This window comes from Callionymus lyra, chromosome 10 (genome assembly GCF_982586985.1).
Source record: "Callionymus lyra chromosome 10, fCalLyr1.hap1.1, whole genome shotgun sequence".
NCBI classification, from domain to species: domain Eukaryota; kingdom Metazoa; phylum Chordata; class Actinopteri; order Syngnathiformes; family Callionymidae; genus Callionymus; species Callionymus lyra.
The window spans coordinates 14,660,938-14,680,666 of NC_141827.1; the positions used below are offsets into that span (position 1 = coordinate 14,660,938).

The 19,729-nt window shown below is 39.2% G+C and overlaps 2 protein-coding genes across 2 annotated transcripts; both read left to right on the forward strand.

Moving 5' to 3' along the window:
• The first annotated feature begins 402 nt into the window (after positions 1-402).
• On the forward strand, positions 403-6,003 carry cstf1 (cleavage stimulation factor, 3' pre-RNA, subunit 1). Its single transcript, XM_087801441.1, has 6 exons — positions 403-463; positions 715-912; positions 2,319-2,596; positions 2,685-2,882; positions 3,400-3,790; positions 5,550-6,003. Exons 2-6 carry the CDS (start codon positions 744-746, stop codon positions 5,807-5,809), a joined length of 1,296 nt encoding a protein of 431 aa, XP_087657567.1. The 5' UTR covers positions 403-463; positions 715-743; the 3' UTR covers positions 5,810-6,003.
• A 788-nt stretch (positions 6,004-6,791) lies between these two features.
• On the forward strand, positions 6,792-18,048 carry cass4 (Cas scaffold protein family member 4). The gene is made up of 7 exons (XM_087800748.1): positions 6,792-6,913; positions 13,752-14,099; positions 14,854-14,934; positions 15,002-15,118; positions 15,185-16,465; positions 17,261-17,344; positions 17,433-18,048. Exons 1-7 carry the CDS (start codon positions 6,911-6,913, stop codon positions 17,820-17,822), a joined length of 2,304 nt encoding a protein of 767 aa, XP_087656874.1. The 5' UTR covers positions 6,792-6,910; the 3' UTR covers positions 17,823-18,048.
• Positions 18,049-19,729: the final 1,681 nt, after the last annotated feature.

Below are 19,729 nucleotides of genomic sequence, written 5' to 3' on the forward strand. Positions count from 1 at the left end.
TTTTAACATTATCATAATTATAAGTAAGTAAGTAAGTAATTTTTATTTGTATAGCGCTTTTCCAGACCAGGGTCACAAAACGCTTAAACAATCAAAACAATATTCAATAAAGTATATATTTTAAAGATAATTATAACTGTAACAATGCAGTGTAGAACAACTGCAGTCTAGGAAAAACATTGTAAAAAGCTGCGGGATTCAATCCTTCCCGGGTTCCAATATTCAAACAATATTATTTAAGCCATAGAAGATTATTAATTTCATTAATAATGCGTTGATAATGACAGAGAAACGACTTTAAAACTCTTGGATGCTGTAGAGATTTTTAATGGCTGAGACTAACACGTGATGTGATCATGTGACTTTCTTCTTCTACGGTTAGCGTCATGACGTCAGCGAGCGCGTCGTTACACGCAGCAGCGACACATTCGATTCTCTGTGCAGCGTTTAAAGTTTTCACAGGGTGAGCTTTCTATCCTCATTCCAAGTTAAATATCTGTTTTTCTTGGTCGCGTTTTAACTGCACACATGTACTTAAAAACACTTGAAAAAATATGTATTCGTTATGAAGAAATGTATAAAAATAAAAGCAAGCTAGCGGAATTAGCTACATTTCATTCATTAGCATTTTTGTTGTTTAGCTTCTTTAGCTACTCGCGTTTCTTGCTACACGTTAAATCATAACACTTAAACCTTTTGTACTTTCTCTTGTAGGATAAGAGGTTTGCTTTTCGCTTTCGGTCATGTTTCGCCCCAAACCAACCCTCAAGGACCGCCAGCAACTTTACAGGCTGATCATTGGGCAGCTGCTCTACGATGGATACAACAGCATCGCCAACACTCTCATCAACGAGGTGAAGCCTCAGAACGTGGTGTCTCCTTCTGAACAGCTGATGCAGCTGGCCAAGATAGGTAAGCTTGTGCAGGTGTGGTCAGGTAGTGACCGAACTTCTTCACTGCTCTCTGTAAACATTTGGATCAGAACTTTTCTTCGTACAGCTTTCAATTCATTTTTTGTGTTGACGTTTGTGTTAAACTAAGTAAGTAAGTAATTTGTATTTATATAGCGCTTTTCCAGACCAGGGTCACAAAGCGCTTAAATAATCAAAGCAATATTCAATTAAATATATACTTTATAGGTCAAGATAACACTGACAACAACACAGGAGTCCCAGAAAGTCAAGGAAAAGCCTGCACGAATTAAAACGTCTTAAGATGTTTCTTAAAGGAGTCGGTAGATCATCAAGCGCAAAATCGTTCCAAAGCTTAGGAGCAACAGCCTGGAAGGATTTCTCTCCTCTGGTCCTGAACCGTGTGCGTGGAACCATCAGTAGATTCTGATCCACAGACCTCAGAACCCGAGCTGGGGTGTAAGGCTGGATCAGATCACTGATGTAAGGAGGAGCCTGACCATGAATAGATCTGAAAGTAAGAATCAGAATTTTAAAGTTGATCCTGAAAGAAACTGGAAGCCAGTGAAGAGTTTTAAGGATCGGAGAAATGTGAGTTCTTCTACTAGAGCAGGTCAGAATTCTCGCTGCAGATTTTCTGAATCAACTGCAGACGAGACGGCTCCTTCTTGTTAAGACAAGGAAATCAACTTTTACAATAGTCCAGGCGAGAAGACAGAAACGCATGATGATGAAATATTGTATAAACAAAAACCAGACCTGGGAAAAGTGTGGCCCTGAGGAACTTTGACTCTTTATATGCGGCCCTCTTAAGGTCAAAGTAAAAGTAACAATTATTTCTGACAGCAAAGTTTATCTTTTAATAATTGTATTTAATGTAAATCCGTACTCTTTCATCGTCGTCATTTTATGTCCCATGTACCTGCTTTTATTGTTGTTTTTTCACCTCATTAAGAAAAAAAAACGCATACAATTTTTGCTTCCTCCACCAAATCGAAGAACAAAAGTACTTTTTACATACTTAATACATTTGTTGAATTAAGTTAGTTTAAAGTTCTACAAAACCACCATTAACTATAGTTTTACATTTCAAATGCTAGTTGTAGTAATATAGTTGCAATAAACAAATAATAACAAAATATAAGCAAATTGAGCGAATGAAATGTTTTCTACATAATTTAAAAATTGGCAACAGGAGCTAAAAAACATCAAATATTGTGGTAAGGTTTCAGTCACAACACAACTTAATCCTCGCTCTTTCCTTGTAACGCAGCTTATAATTGGTATATAATTATGAAAATATATTGATCACCCCTGATCTACACTCTTACTTGAAGTCAAAAGAATATCAATCAGATTGTTCCCATATTTCTGGTTTGACATTTTTCTCTTTCGTCACTCTCTCAGGGATGGAAAATGACGACAGTGCTGTCCAGTACGCTATCGGGCGATCGGATACTGTCGCTCCAGGAATTGGAATTGACTTGGAGTTCGACGCAGATGTGCAGACCATGTCGCCGGAGGCTTCAGAGTACGAGACCTGTTACGTCACTTCTCACAAGGGTCCGTGTCGAGTTGCCACGTACAGTCGTGATGGTCAGCTGATCGCAACTGGCTCTGCTGACGCGTCCATCAAGATCCTGGACACTGAGCGCATGTTGGCTAAAAGTGCCATGCCGATAGAGGTGAGAACTACACTGTTAATATCAATTTTATCAAACAACAGAATGTTTTGATTGTGATTTTTTATATTCGTTTTCCTTCCTTCGTCAGATAATGATGAATGAGACGGCTCAGCAAAACATGGAGAATCATCCGGTGATCCGAACACTTTACGACCATGTCGACGAAGTCACCTGCTTGTCCTTCCATCCCACGGAGCAGATCTTAGCATCGGGCTCCAGAGATTACACCCTCAAACTGTTTGACTACTCGAAGCCTTCTGCGAAACGAGCTTTTAAATATGTCCAGGTGAGTTTCTTCATTTTAATGTCTAATTTTGGTTGTTCTGTGAATTGAAAGAACTAACATTTCCATTTTTATTTTTTAAACTTTATTTTATTAAACATGTATTCTCCCTCAGTTGACAAAAGGCATGGCTCTTAATCTCATCTAGATTGAACGATTATGAATAATAGTATGTAGGCTGATGATTCAGTGATGTATTTGGCAACTGGCGCCAAAATAATACTGAGTGAACATGACACAACCAAATTCTTTTAATAATGGAAATGCATTTTATTTCACATATATTTTAATTAATTTTTTGGACAAAGTAAACATATTTTAAAGTTCAAAAGACCCTTTAAGCATTTACTTACTTACTGTCTTGGCACAATTGACTACAAAAATGGATGCTGCTCTCATTGTCACAGCACCAACTTGTAGTGTCACATATTCAATAGTCATTTTAAAATAGTATTTTTTTTCTGCTTCCTCTATTACAGAGCAAAGGTATGATCATTTAAAATATTTTGTTCCCTACCAGGAAGCTGAGATGCTGCGTTCCATCTCCTTCCATCCATCCGGTGACTTCCTTCTGGTGGGAACACAGCATCCCACCCTGCGCCTCTATGACGTCAACACCTTCCAGTGCTTCGTGTGCTGCAACCCCTCGGACCAGCACACCGACACGGTCAGCAGCGTCAGCTACAACCCCTCCGCCAACACGTACGTGTCGTGCAGCAAAGACGGCAGCATCAAGCTCTGGGATGGAGTCTCCAACCGCTGCGTCACCACCTTCGAGAAGGCCCACGACGGAGCCGAGGTCTGCTCGGCCATCTTCTCCAAAAACTCCAAGTACGTCCTGTCCAGTGGCAAAGACTCGGTGGTGAAGCTTTGGGAAATCTCTACAGGCCGGACGCTCGTCAAATACACAGGTAAGGAATTTTGGAATGGTCTTTGCCAGTGCATTTGTTAAATGTGGATCATTATGAACATGGACAACCACATATACATGCACTGATTGCAGAATTATTGGTCAAGTGTGTCTTTGACCCTCCATTATTACTATGAATTAATACAGCCTGGATTTGAAACATATGCAATCTCTCATTAGATTTGAATAGGACTGCAAGATCTTTGCATTTTCATCAATATTGGATGATCCACATACCACTGTGCCGTGATGGACCTGCAAGAACATTGGTTCACCATGCTGACATCTTCAGACATTTTTTCCTTCCTTGTAGTTCATGGTAACTAGTGGGATTAGGTCAATCTTTTCTTGTAATACTTGTTTTTCATCAGCTATTCAGTGCTTGGGATAATATTACAGTATAAAATGTATTAAGGAAAAACAAATCTGATAAGTAGGAAAACCTTTTCTATTTATAGCAATATTGAACGGTGCCTTCACACGTTTAACTTAATTGCTCATATCATGCAGGCCTTTCTTGGTGCATCATCACCACCTCTTGCCACTAGATGGCACTCTAATTTTGAAGCTGGTTATTTGAATTAGTTAACAGAGCCAAATATTATAAAGCAGAGAGTGAGTCATCTAGTAGTAGAAGAAAAAGAAGGGTTATTTTTATAGCGCCTTTCTAGACCAGGGTCACAAGTAGGCACTGTTTCATCAGAAACATTAAATAAGATTACACTAATATAACTATGGACCAAAAGTGCAAACTTAGAATTTAACATGCATGCCTCTTTAGTGTTCAGCGTCTAAGTGCCGACTATATTATATATTCATCTAACACAGATGATCATGAAGGCATCTACAGATTTATATGATTAATAATAAAATATGATTCTTGAAAATGCTGGGCTACCTCATACCTGTCTTCTTCTGCTGAACAGGAAGTGTGCGCTCACACCACTGCTGCTTTGGTAACTGTTGAAATTGTGGTTTTGAGGGGAATTTTTGTCATCTCTTGTGACATTCAGTCGCATCCATGTGTTCAGTTTTTTGTTTAATAAATGCTTAAATTTAGCTATGACAAGTCTTGTGTTCATTATAAGTGAGTCATGTTTAATTTTTACATTTTTATAAATATAAATGGAATAGCTGCTGTTTCGTCCACCAGGTGGCACTTGTGAGCATTAACTCATTGTAATGTAAAACCTGGTGTTCAGGCACCATCTTCACTTGTTTTATTCTTAATTTCCCTTTATGCTGCAAGTGCACAGTAGTGTGTAGTTTCTGGTGTACATCCATCCATTCAGTTATTCAGGCCATTGTATAACCCTTGCGTTCTCAGTGCCAAGGTAACCCAAGGGCAGGGAAACAAATGTCTTTGAAGTATCCCTTGTGTTGTATTTGTGTCATGGCGAACCTTAGATCTGAGATAACACAAGGGATAAATGGAGTGTAACTCATTAAGGGACCCTGAAGCAAGTCTTTTTGTGGTCGAATTCGTTATTGTCGACCTTGGACTTGTCTACTATCGGGTGTAGAATTTATGAAGTACAGCTGGGGTACAGTCGTAGATTTCATAGGTGACCCTGGATCCACACGTGTACAGTCCAGGAATTTATAATAACCAATTACATATGATGTGATTATATGGTAATATACTGCTTTAAATTTGAGTTTTTAAATGTTTTACTTGTGTTGAGCCTCTAAAAAGGAATGAAGTTAACTGTCCATTATGGTAAAAAAAAATTGGCTGAAGATCTTCTCCTCTTCCTCAGGAGCCGGGCTGAGCGGGCGTCAGATGCACCGGACACAAGGCGTGTTCAACCACACGGAGGACTACGTGCTGCTGCCGGACGAGCGAACCATCAGCTTGTGTTGCTGGGACTCTCGCACGGCCGAGAGGAAGAACTTGCTGTCCCTGGGTCATAACAACATTGTGCGCTGCATCGTGCACTCGCCCACCAACCCTGGCTTCATGACCTGCAGTGACGACTTCAGGGCTCGATTCTGGTACCGCCGCACGACCACAGACTGACCGACCCGGACGCCCCAACCAGAATTTCACTGAGCCTCACATCCTGTGACTTTTTTCGTTGATTCAAGTTCCTCGTGCTGTAATGCATCGGGTGGGAAAATGTTTCCAAATGTTGTGATCTTAAGTTTCAAAGTTTGTTTCTTGATGCCTCACTTTTATAGTCCAGTTGTTTTTAAATAAACTGATAAACCTCTGATGTGTTTATTTGTCATATTTGAACAACTTCCTGCCGAGAAGTTATCCCCTGAAAGGACTCCTGACCTGACCTGACCTTTCTTTGTTTTATTTTTCACCTCATTAAGAAAAAAACCATACAATTCTTACCTCCTCCCTGAAATAAGGGCGCAAAATACCAAATGACATACCTTAATACATGTCAAATTAAGTCAGTTTAAAGTTCTATATAACCAGCATTAACTATATTTTTCACTTCAAATAATAGTTGTAGAGTCGCAGTAAACTCTAAAATATAAATCAAATGTTTCCTACATGATTTAAATTAGCAACGGTAACTCAAAAATATCAAATGTTTCTTCGGTAACAAATCTTGATTCTACTTTTTTCTTCCCAACTCAACTTAATCCTCCCTCTTTCCATAAATACAATCTGATTTTGTAACTCATCTTATTTCCTATCCTTTATCTATTGGCTTTTTTTTTTTTAATGTATGAGCATATTTCCTCAAACAAACTTGTTTGTCTCACTCTATTACCCTCTTAATTTCCTTGTCATGCTGCACACTTGACTATGATTTTTAACTTGGATCTTGATCCCATTTCATTACAGTATTTTGAACATTGTTTTCATCATTTTCTTCAACGTAGACATTCAGGGGGAGGAGAATAGGTTTGTTTTGGGGCAGTGGGAAGAGGGGGGGTATCTAGCCAATGAGGATCAGGAGTCTGCTCAGACAGAGCTGACAGGCTCCGCCCAGAGAGTGAAACAGTCACCTCCTGGTGACAGCACAGACAATATGTTGGGCAGACGGATGAGTACTTGAGCCATTCACAAAAAAACCTCACCTGAGACACATACATGGTGGGAACTTTCCCTGGGCAGACCTTGTGAGGAACGTGAGGACACAACTTCTAGACCAGGATCATGGTGAGTCCTGCAGCAGCTGCTTCTCTTGCAAATGAATGTTTGATTCCTTCTCAAGTAAAGTTTTGGGTTGTGTGCTGTGTTCTCTGCTGTGTCAGCTCACACACTCACACACACACTCACACACAGACAGAGAGAGTGCCCCCCTGGCTCTGTAACCTGAGAGGTCTGATCCTGATTCTCGACACACACAACTTTACGAGGGTCGGACTAAACTAGCCTTAAAGGATCAGTAACTACCATGTTTATCAATGATCTTAGATTTGATCATATCATTAATGGCAACATGATGATAATAACATCCATTATCATCTGTAATTACACTGGTTTTAAAGGGAGTCACTTGAGGAATTGAAAGTTTTCACAATCACATATTAAAAGTGACATAATATCACATTAAAGTTGTTTATCTGTACATCCTTTATGTTTTCCATCAGTCAACCTGATGCATATATGGACTAAATAGCACATATCCTTCAAAATAAAAGCAGGCACAGTACCATATATGTCAATCCTTGATTGTATTCTTGCATATATGTATCTGTCAGACATAAATGAAACTTCTAAGTAGAACTTGAAACTCTCAGAACAGAACTAGTTTATGTATGAAACTCTCTTGATAGTCCAATAACAGTAATGTTAATATATATAATTACAAAAATAAATGAGAAAATGCATGTGTCGTCGTCATGTGACAGGAAGTCTCTTCAAACATTGGGATGATTTTTTTGTTTTTTTTGGTAGATTTCTTGTGTAGCGTCTGCTTTCACCATCTGCAGTAGACATCCAGGAGAAGACTCCGAGGGGATGATCCGCCTCACACAAACTCACATCTGATATTTGTCAGTTCTGCTGAGGCCTGAGGAAGTCGTCCAAAAATGGCCATTATCAATCAATCATGTCTTGTGCATGTTTTTCTGGAATGGACAAGAATTATAGTTCAAATCTCTGAAGGATTACGTTTGGTTCCTTCCGTTCATCGAAACGTCTGTTGCTACTTTCTTTCTTTTCGTGTTGTTATCATAGGATTAAATCTCTAGACATGATGTGAAGCGTACTGCCTCACACTTTCTTTGCAGAGTAGATTGTGATACTACCGAAAGAACAAGCAGATCTAGGCATTTACCTAAAGTTTATAGTACTAGATTTGGGATTAAAACCTAAATTCTGCTAACATTACTTATCTACACCCTGATGGTCACGTGCAAAAATATAATGAGAAACATCTGGGAATCTCTGAATGATTTTTCCGAGGGGAATCAAGTACAGCAAAAATAATAAAGGACCCAAAACAGAGCCTTGAGGGACTCCGCAGAAGAGCAATCCTTCCAGGCTGTTGCTCCTAAGCTTTGGAACAATCTTCCTCTCCCTCTGTGTTTGATGGATCTACTGACTCCTTCAAGAAACATCTTAAGACATTCTTATTTATGCAGGATTTTTCCTGATTTTCTGGGACTGGCTTTTGATACTGACTTTTTATAGTACATAGTTTTAAATGTGTATTGTTCTTGATTGTTAAAGCGCTTTGTGACCCTGGTCTAGAAAGGCGCTTTACAAATAATCCCTACTTACTTACTTACTTACTTACATGCACTCCTTTTTTGCAACTACTCACAGGCCATATATGGCGGTACTTCTTTTTAAAAATGTCTCAGTACGAAAAGCTTTAAAACAACACTCCAAGTTGAAGAATTAAATTGTAATAACTATAGAGGGATAAGTTCAGTCCTAGCAAACCATCTAATTCTCCACAGTTTGATCAGTTTTAGTATATACTTATCGTATAGTTCTTATAGAGAGAAAATATCTACAATTATATCGCAGTCGTAACTCTTAGATCGTTCTGCCATCCAGTGCAAGATGTTTTTAATAATTGTGGATTTGTCAAGAACCCCAGTGGTTGTAAAAGAACCCCAGTGGTTGTAGAAAAAGGCCATCGTTGTTGACGCTTAAAAGAGACAAACAATTTGAGGAAGTGTAAATTCAGTATATAAATAACTGTGTGGTCACTTCCTGCCACTCTGCAGTCATGATCCTGCAGCCACCTGATATGGTCCACTCGTGCTGATCCACCATGTGCAGGAAAAACTCCAAAATGAAGCAGAAAATCTGCCGCAACCTAAACAGTTTTTTCAAGTGTTTATCTCGAACAGTTAGGTTTGTCGTTCCTGTGTAGATGCACGGAAGTCCTCAACTGGTCAGCCGCAAATGTAAAAACCACGCAGAGGTTCCTTTAAAATCATAACCTCACATCAATTTTGAGTGACAGTGGAGAGATAGGACTTTATAAACTGTATTTGTGTATTCAGATGAAACTACTCCAGTTGATTTCTCTTCATCGGGACAAGATACTTGCTGTTGACAAATGTTTAACCCCTGTGTTATCTCAGGGTCCAGGAGACCTAGAGGCCCGAAAACAAACGTGTCTGTGGTATCCCTTTTCTCGTCTCCGAATCAAGGTGGAAGACATTTGTTTTTGGGCCTCGGGGTCATCTTGATCCTGAGATAACAAAGTAAGACAATTTCGACTGATGTTCTTCATGAGTTTTTTAATAATATGTTTTTATTTATATCAGCAAAAATATGGCCCTTAACTGTAAATAACTTTTGTGTACAATAAATGTGATTTATTGAGCATATTTACAACAAGGTTTGTTTGCCTATTATCACCTAAATGTCATGCTACTATAATATTGTAGTTTATAGATCAACTAGTTCTATAATAGCAACTTATCATGACCCAAATAAATATAATAACTGTTTTCTATTTGGGTTAGAGTGTTTAATACCATAACGATAACATACATTTTAAGACTGTGACAAGATAAATCGAGAGATATTTACTTTGCGTGTATTTACAATTGTGGTGGTTGTAGTGAAATATAAAATTGCATTTACCAACAAAAACAATTTTCTTAAGCTTCTCTTCTCATTCATTTCGCAGACAAACCATGGAATCAGGATTTTCTGGTACAAAACAACGTGGGGTTTCCTGCGAATGTAATCAGATCCTGCTTGAATTAAACCCAACTGTTTTTTTTCTTCTTCTGCTTCTTTTCGTTAAGCTCCGACTACTTTTCCAAACAAAGTTCTGTGAGGATTCCTTCCCCTGTTATTGCACGCTGAAGTCAAATGTTCTTTACATTAGTGTTGTCGGGTGTCGTGTTGCCGTCTGTACGGAATGTTGATAGTAAAAAAAGGTTCAGTGAATGTCTCCATTAGTCCTTGACACAGTTCTCACAGTACTCCTCGCTGCTCAGTTTTCAATGGAATGAATTGAGCATAAACTGTCCACTTTCATCTGACACATACTGGACCCCCTCCCCCATCCCATCTTTCTCTGGGAAAATCTAAATTTGTGTTTCGACTTCCTGTCTTAATTCAGGAGTAGAGATTATCTCCGCTTCATCTTGAACAATTTGCCGCTGCCGCTCCGTCTGGGAACGTTTTTTCCTCCCGTGGAGCGTTCTAGTCCGGTGGGATAGATTAGCTGACCACCACCATGGGTGTGCTGAGTCTGGCATGTGTCTGACCGCTAAATAGACGGGCGGTTGACCCGACACTAGGTTGTGACCCGGCCTTTCTAGGGGACAAGAGGTCAGAGAAAGCTACCCTGGGAATTAGCTCAGGTTCTCCTTCTTCCTTGAGTGATCCACACACCAAACCCTGCTCCTATCAAGGTATAAATAAAATGAATTTTTGGGTCTAAAACCTCAAGTTTGTTTGTAAGTATCTTCATTTAAACACACATTTCCAATTAAAACCATAGCTGTATGTTAATAATAATCCAAACATGTACCAGATACTGGCACAAGCAGCAATCTCTGGTGTTCAAATCAAGCGCCCCTGTGCACATTTTCAACCTGAAGGGTTGGAACATGGTCAGCGCAGCTACAACACTTATTGCAGATGTCCTGAAAAATAAACACTTATTTCAAAAGTTGGCATATGTGAGGAAATAAAAGGTATTGGAACTCAATCTACTGCTGCATATCAATGTCTGCTGAGGCTGAGACACTTCTGTTTTTACAACAATTTACAGCTACATTGTTCTAACATTGGAAGGACTAAGAAACAAATGTGTTTTTTTACCGTTAAATCTTGCAGTATTAACCAACTTTAATATCATATGACAGAGGACCACCTCACAGCAAGAAGGTTGTGGGTTAACTTCCATCTTAAGTGAACCTACAGCCTTTCTGTGAGGAGTTTATATGTTCTACTTCATGCATGCTCTACCCTCTAAAACATACATGCCTTGAATACCCTAACTTTTCTATAGATGTGAGTGTATGAATGAATGTTTGTGTTTTTTTTGGTGCTGGTTTGAAACCAAAAATACATCCAAACATCAGCTTTAAAAGCTTCTGAAGTCGACTGTATCCTCTTGTCCTCAGTCATCGTCGGGATCTCAAAGGATTTCATTACTCCTTTTATTTCAAGACAATTAAAGTACAATTATTTATCTTAAATTATCTAAGCTGAAAATTGAATGTCAATTATAAATAATAAAATCAAAACATTTGCTTTTTACACACACTTTATTAAAATATAAACCATAAAAGAAACATGATTTAAAAATATATAATATAATCATAATATAATTCGAATTAACAAGTGCAGGGCTGTTGAATATGGATATGGTATCTTTAAAAATAAGCTCACAATATATCGGCGTATTGTGCGATTTTCTCACATCCTATTACTTGTTGTTTACTTGTTTCTAATGCAATTTGAATTATTTTTCTTAACGTTATTTAGTGGTTTTTCAAATCACCTGTATTTTGCAGTGATTTTTTTTTGTTTATTTTGAGGGAAAAAAGGGTGTTTGTGTAAAAATGGGAAAAATGTTTTTTGTTCTACATTTATAAATATATATATATATATAAACATTGAGCACTGAGGTCAGACAAGAGTTCATGTTTACACAGAAGTGCAGCTTTGTTACATTTTTCCCTACATTGTGTCTGTCCCACTCGTTTGTGAGTCGGCTGCAGCAGAGAGAGGAGGGAGAGGCTGAGGCAGCTGTGGAGCTGGAGCTGCAAAGGCAGCTGTCCACGGACCTGATCTGCACAAGCAGGCGTGTGCAGGAATCCAAAAGTGTCACAGCTGAACCACCGTACATATCAGATACACAAGTAGTGCAGACGTCAGAGCTTCTCTCTGGTGTGTGACCCTTCATGATGAGGAAATGAAACCAGGCAACAGGGAGAGAAAAAAAAAAGTCCATCTCGAAGAGAAGTGATGACGATGTTAGTCCTGGAAGCTTGAAACGCTTGCTGTCATCTGAGCTCCCGTATCTCACTTGCATGTCTGCTGCCTGACCCGCAGGATCAGACGTGTGTCTGTGTGTGTGCATGTGGGGTCGTGTGTGTGTGTGTGTGTGTGTGTCTGCTGACAGGCCTGCATCCCAACAGGTGCTGGAGGTTTTGGGTCTCTGATGGTGAAAGGGCTCTTTGTTGCAGTGGATTCACCCAGATGGAGCTGAAGCTATTTCTGATATGAGACGTGTTGCTATATATAATCATACGCACGTTCAGTCCGCCTGCACATGTCAGAACACTAACAAGTGCTGCATCATCCTTATTTATCCTGGCTGTCAATCAGCAAACATTTCATTGAATCAAACAACAGCTGACATGGTCACAAAGAAAACCCTCAACACTTTGGCATGTAAGGACATATTATTCAAGGTTTACAATGATTTTATTAGATTGACTGATGCTCTCCAGGTCTAGAAGATGTTATATCAGGGCCGAGGGATACCACAAACACATTTAATTTCAAGGCCTTCGGGTCACCTTGACCCTTGGGATGGCACAATGGTTAAGGAGGCCTTAGACATCAAATGAGTAGTGAATATAAGAATTCAATGTTGGCTTGAGGCAGTGACTTTGCAATGATCCGCTGGACTTTTTAAAGCTTCCCCTCCACACACACACACACACACGCGATGTTGCCTCACATGTTTTCACATCCTCCTGCACAGAAAATGAACGTGTATGTATATGATTTGAAGAAGTTACGGTCTACCGGATTATGTCAGTCAAATGTTGCTGTTAACTTAAAACTCATCATAAGAATCTTTTACGAGATGTGAGTAATTTTTTTTACTTTTCACACGTTTTTATTCTAACAATCATTCCATGTTTCTATGACCTGAGCTTTTTTTTTTTACTGATGTATCTTTTAAAAAAAATGTCTCTGTGGATAAGACGGACCTAATACCTATAGCAAAACTAAGGTGTTTATTTACAGGCAATAGTGTCTGCTGAGAAAAAGTGAATTTGACTAACTGTCTTTTTACTATGTTAATAGTATTAGTAAGGGACTTTATTTTATATACTTTATAGTTGTGTATAGAATGCTTCAACGTTTTTTTTGCTGTTTTTTCATTGTGTGTGTTAAAAAAAAGTTGCCTTTATTTATAACATCTATTATACTTCAGTTTTAGGTCATGTGTAAATACGGATTTAAATATGACAAAACCCTAAACACGTCACTAAACCACACAGTGAAAAGACTCATGACCCGTGAGGAGAAGACGGTGTGAATTCCTGGCTACTGCATCTGAGAGGCGACACTATTGAAATGAGTCATCCAACCATAATTTTATTAAATTAAAAAAACATGTAATTTACTGATAACGTTGCATACGTGTCAAATATATTTCTGCGAAATCTTTTTTTAAAACAAAACGCTTTCTTGAAAGTGAAAATAATGTACGCAGACAAAAATCCCAGGAAACCTCAAAGACACATTTCAACATCAAACGAGTGACATAGTTCCTCCGTGACCAAAATAACTCATTTAGCGCTATATCCTTTTTTTTGTCTTTCAGAGCAAACTAGCCAAGGCTCTCTATGACAACACGGCAGAATGCCCCGAAGAGCTGGCCTTCCGCAAAGGTGACATCCTCACGGTGGTGGAGCAGCATGTGTCCGACACCAGCGGGTGGTGGATGTGCTCGGTACACGGACGTCAAGGACTGGCTCCTGCTAACAGGCTGCAGCTTTTACAACAAACCCTGAACCCCGGAGAACCGAACATCTATCAGATCCCGTCGAGACTCTCCGGCCACGTTGAGGAGCAGATGGACAACATTTATGAAGTCCCTTCCACTCCGTCGTCGTCCACTAATATCCCACAAACAGTTGCATTTAAACAGAAGGCTTGCGATGAGAATAAGGTAAACATTTTAATCGAGATCATCAATGAAAAGGTCATATATTTTTAATTTATAATTAAATAAACTGTTACATATACTAATACACCCAATTATAGTCAGTTATAGCAACGATACAATTCAAGTTGCGATGTTCAAAAACGGTGAAGATCGAAAATTGGTTTCTTTTTAACGTGAATATTATTCAAAGGTTGCTGTATTGGTCCTTTTTTATCCTTTTATAAGGCTTCAGCTCTCCTGATGTGCGGTAGACTCGCAGAAAGGCAGGGCTCTCAAACTCCTGCTGTCAGAAAAAAAGCTTGCAGATGAGGACGAGGGCCTCTCCGTGAGGACAAGCATGCAACGCTCGCGTCTTTATAGGCCAATAAAAGACCAACAGACACAGACTTCAGACACTTTTTAACCACAAACAGAAGCCGATACTGCCACAGATCTGCACAAGACACGAGTTGAACGACAGTTATAGGAAAAGGTAGAAAGTAAAAAAACTAGACCCACATGTACACCATTTCCTCTCCTGCTCCAGGGGAGTCCAGTTCCATTTTCCCTGGAGCTGACTTGTACTCAAACAAGAACATGGCAACAATTAGAAGACTGTGTTAATTGGAAAACCTTTACAGTGTTTCTCTAGGGTTCTCCTACAGCAGTAACACTGTCCCTGTAAATGGGTTAATGATGAGGTCAATGAGGTGCATGTTGCTTTGATCAGAGAAAAACATTCCAAGTTAACATTACGACCCATTTATTTTGTTCACAGCCTTCGCTCTTCAATACATCCCGTGTCGGTGGAGAAGTGTACGATGTCCCAAACCAAACCAAGAAGGGCTCTCTGAACGCAGTAAGACTTACAACAATATCTATGACCATAAGGTGTCTTTGTTGAACCTAAACGCTCCCATTTTTAGGCTTTAACGATGCCAAGAAATCTGCCCAAGGAACCCCCAACCATTTTAGTCTCAATGATGAGGAAGCGGTTCGACACTTCTGGTTCTGTTGGATGCAGGAGTCCGGAAACATCCTCGGTAAGCGGCAAATGTGACCAACAAAAGATTCTATCCAAACTAACGCCGTCGTTGTTGTGTCCACAGATGTATGCGGTCCCGCCGACTCAACATCAAGACCCTAACTACGACATCCCTGTCCCGTCAGCCACGGAGGGTCAAGAGAACAAGAGTGAACGATACAGTACTCTTCCCATCCCCTGCAAAAAGGAGTGGATCTACGATGTCCCCACGAGTCCAGACAAACACAATCCTTCCCAAAGATCCACAGATGTGGTTCCAAACATCAATAGAAAACCATCCCTCAAATGGTCTGATAGAAGAGGCAATGCCTCGCTTTACGATATTCCTAAACCAAGCAGTACAGAATCCCAGAGTCCTCCCAAAGTTCTACCCAGAGTGCCGGTTTGTATTCATCCTTCAGCGCAAAGGGAAAGTGTGGATATTCCAAAAGGGGAGGTCCTTCCTCAATTCTCCAGAGATCACCTCAGTGACCACATACCGCTGGAGTGCAGGAGAGACTCCGTCAACACCCACGACTTTGCCCGGGTGCACATGCACCGCGTGAAGAACATCCTGGGATGCACGTCTTTCCAAACTCCAGAAAACAGCCAGATGTCTTCGACGAACGAGAAGGAGAAGCAAGCCGGCGCCGGCCCTTCTTCTTCCTCTTCTTCTGGCAAGAGTCAAAGAATAAGCACGGCGTCCAACTCGTCCTCCAGCTCGTGTGACTCTCTGCAGATGAGTCTGTCTTCGCAGGAGCCTCAGCCGGAGGTGACCCTCAGTCAGGAGGAGGCCTGTCGTGTTCTTCTGGAGCTCCAGCAGTCGGTCAGCGGCGCCGTCCCGAAACTTATGGTCTTCGTCAGCAGTCGCTGGAGGTGCAGAACACACTTGGAAACACACTTGGAAGAGATTAAACAAGCCGCCGAGGGCATCGCACATTCTTTGACACAGTTTGTCAATTTCGCGTTAGACATTAAAGGGAATGCGCAACGTTTAACCGACTCCCACCTTCAGACCAGACTTTGCAAGCAGCTGTGTATCGTGGAGGACTCCAGCGTGATCCTGAAACAGACCGTGAGCAGTCTAAACATAGCAGGATGGCCTCTGGAGACACTGTGCCAGGACCCCGGGGAGGTGCAGACCCCCGACCAACTAGAGCGCTTTGTGATGGTGGCTCGGACGGTGCCAGAGGACGTCAAGCGTCTGGTGTCCATTGTGAACGCCAATGGAAAGCTTCTGTTCAGAGCTTCCGCCAAAGATCCAGATGTTGAAAACTCCACAAGTGAACAAGAGACAAAGAAGAGTACAGAGCAGTTGAAGGAAGAAGAGGAGGAGGAGGATGACAATGACTATGTGGAGCTTCAGGTAAAGATTTTTTTTTTTGAGTATCAGAATACAGAATACACTAAAGAAATATAATACAACCCTTTTCTTTATAATAGAAATATAATGTGATAAACTAGATATTAAATACATTTAATGTCAGAAAAGGTGTCTGCTGTGTGGCTCAATAACACTCTAGAGTGAGTTTGAAACTTCAACTTTCAAACCTCAGACACACTGTGATGCTAAATGCAAAATGATTTCTGCGGTAGAAAGAATGAGCGTGAGCGCAGAAATTAAATGTTTGAGTGAATGACACTCTTCCAGTTATTGTTGTTGATAAATTTAGCTGTAATAAAAGTAGAAAGTAAGGCTAATTCTAATGAGTGTAACATCCCTCGCAAACGCAGATATATGCTGCCCTCCTGCTGTGGTGGGAAGTATCACACTTATATGCGTCTATCAGGGAATACAACTCATATTTAGAACAGCACAAACAGGCTTTGGAACCCTAAAATTCCCGTAGTCGAAACAGTTTAAATCACATTTATGCATTTCCATGCAGTAAAACATTAGATAATGTTGTAGAAAATAGATAAACCTAATTATTTGAATTGTAATATACTATAGTAATATATTGTAATATAAGATATAAGAATATACTATGACATATAAATTATATATATATATATATATATATATATGTTAAGAAACGTGTGATCTGCAGATCTATTTACCACCTCCAACGTTCTCTTAATATTATTACGGCTGTTGTTGTCAATACAAAACACAAAACATGTTATTTTTACACTTCTAAGTACTTTTGCTCTTTTCTAGACAAAGACCAATTTCGAGAAGCATGAAAAGGAAGTGCCAAGGGAACAGGAAAAAAATGCTTTAACCACGCCAAAGAAAGCAGAGGTAAAGAAATGCACTATTTTAATATTTTCAAAGATTCTTGTGTGAAGTCTACCTGTGCTTATTGAAAAAAACAACAATATATTTTCAGTGCTGCGGCGACACAGAGGAACAACGCGCGGCGACCCAGTCAGAGCACTGTCGCCTCTACTTCGGGGCTCTTCAGAAGGCCCTCGGGGGGTTTGTCAACAGCCTGCGAGATGGCCAGCCACCGGAGAACTTCATCTCCCAAAGCAAGCTGGTGATCATGGTGGGCCAGAGATTGGTGGACACCTTGTGCAGGGAGGCTCAGAGTAGAGGCTCCAGCCAGATCCTGCTGTTTAAAAGTAACCACCTGTGTGCCCTCCTGAAGCAGCTGGCTGTGGCCACGAAGAAGGCAGCCCTGCACTTTCCTGACAAGCAAGCGCTCCACGAGGCTCAGGAGTTTGCAAAGGAACTCGCTCAGAAAGCACAGCACTTCCGGTTGTCTCTGGACATTTGACCACGTCGGGAACATTGACCTGTCCATAGCACCTTGTATCTCTTCATACAATATATAATAATAATAATGTTTATGCATTGCTTTAGTGGATTCTCCAGGGTAGAAGTTTGTCAAAACTTTCTGTAAATATGTGTACAAATGAAGGTGTAATGCATTCCTCTACTTACTCAAGCAAGCTCTTGACATTTGCATTTATAAGTGAATAAAAAATGTGTTGTATGTGATACTAGACATCTTTTAACAAAGGCATTTTATTTTCTCTCATCATACAGGAATCAGTTCAGGATTTTTTTGGGGGGGGAATCAAAAATAAATATGATGTAATTAACTAGATATTTAATACATTTAAAGACCAAAAAAGTATCTGCTTTGTGGCTCAATAAAACACAAGTGAGTTTAGGACTCACTATTGAGAATCTAGTTTTGGTTTGGAACTGCAACTTGTTGGTTTCACTCCTCAGACACAGTATGAATTAAAAATCAAATGAGTTGAAGGCTTGAGTGAATGACAGTCTCTCATTTATTTTTTTAATGAGGGACACGAAAAAGTTTGAAAAAAAGATCATCTTTGCTGGCAAAGGCAAATATATGCTGCCCTCCTGCTTTGGTTGAAAGTATGACACTTGCATGCGTCTATTAGGGTTACATGGAAACTTTACAGTAGCAAAAGTCTAGTTAAAAGTTTTAATTTAAATGACCATGCTCAATGTTAGATATTTACATTTACTATCACAGCTTTAGAATTATAAAATACATGATGAAATGCTTGGTTTAGAAAAGGATAAAACAAATGCTTATTCGTACCTTCACTTCAAAAAGGAAGAAAATGCTCTAAAAAACAATAGTTATTGGTCTTTTTTTCACTACACAAAGTCATTTACCTTTTTATGTCTTTTCTTAATTGAAATACGCTTTGTGTCTTCTATCGACAGAATTATTAAGATATACTTTGTGTTCTTGTATATCTTATATCTCTAAAAACGTTCTCCACCTGCATCTTTTAGGAGAATATATGGAAACGTTACTGCAGAAAAGGCCTTTTTACAAAAGGAACATTAAAAGTCATAATCAAAACAGATGTTGATGTGTTAATGCATATACATGCCTGCTCATGCAGTGAAAACATTGGGTCATGTTGTGGAAAATAGATAAACAAAACTATTTAAATTACCATCTTGAATGTAAGATAGTTAACTATAACAGCATCAAGCAAAACATTTTATATATGAAGAATATGAAATACCATTGTAATTTGGAAAAAAAAATGTATCATTAAGGGAATGATGCTTACTCGACCCTATTCGATGCTTTAAGAAACATCTTAAGACGTTTTCATTTGTTCAGGCTTTTCCTTGATTTTCTGTAAACTCCTGTTGTGTTATCAGTTTTATCTTGACCTTTAAAGTAAGTAAGTAAGTAAGTAATTTTATTTGTATAAGGTAAATAATTAGTTGTGTATTGGAGAAAAAAAACAACTATTCTTGACTATTTCGAATAATAAAATTCATAGTAAATAAGTAAGTAAGTAATTTTTATTTGTATAGCGCTTTTCCAGACCAGGGTCACAAAGCGCTTAAACAATCAAAACAATATTCAATAAAGTATATACTTTAAAGATCAAGATAAAACTGGTAACACAACAGGATATACTTTATTGAATAATGTTTTGATTTTTTAAACGCTTTGTGACCCTGGTCTAGAAAAACGCTATACAAATAAAAATGACTTACTTACTATGAATTTTATTATTCGAAATAGTCAAGAATAGTGTGTTGTTTTTTTCCAATACACAACTAATTATTTACCTTTTGATATCTTTGTTGTTAAACCTTCTTGATGGATCTACTGACTCCTTTAAGAAACATCTTAAGACGTTCCTATTTGTTCAGGCTTTTCCTTGATTTTCT

What these genes read in the sequence shown, in the direction of transcription:
- cstf1 (XM_087801441.1), top strand. Translation starts at nt 744, where the DNA reads ATGTTTCGCCCCAAACCAACCCTCAAGGACCGCCAGCAACTTTACAGG. An exon ending in AAAGTGCCATGCCGATAGAG is followed by an intron (nt 2,597 to 2,684) that starts GTGAGAACTACA and finishes TTCCTTCGTCAG; the next exon opens with ATAATGATGAATGAGACGGC. An exon ending in GACGCTCGTCAAATACACAG is followed by an intron (nt 3,791 to 5,549) that starts GTAAGGAATTTT and finishes CCTCTTCCTCAG; the next exon opens with GAGCCGGGCTGAGCGGGCGT.
- cass4 (XM_087800748.1), top strand. An exon ending in AGGCTTGCGATGAGAATAAG is followed by an intron (nt 14,100 to 14,853) that starts GTAAACATTTTA and finishes TTTTGTTCACAG; the next exon opens with CCTTCGCTCTTCAATACATC. An exon ending in CCACGCCAAAGAAAGCAGAG is followed by an intron (nt 17,345 to 17,432) that starts GTAAAGAAATGC and finishes ATATATTTTCAG; the next exon opens with TGCTGCGGCGACACAGAGGA.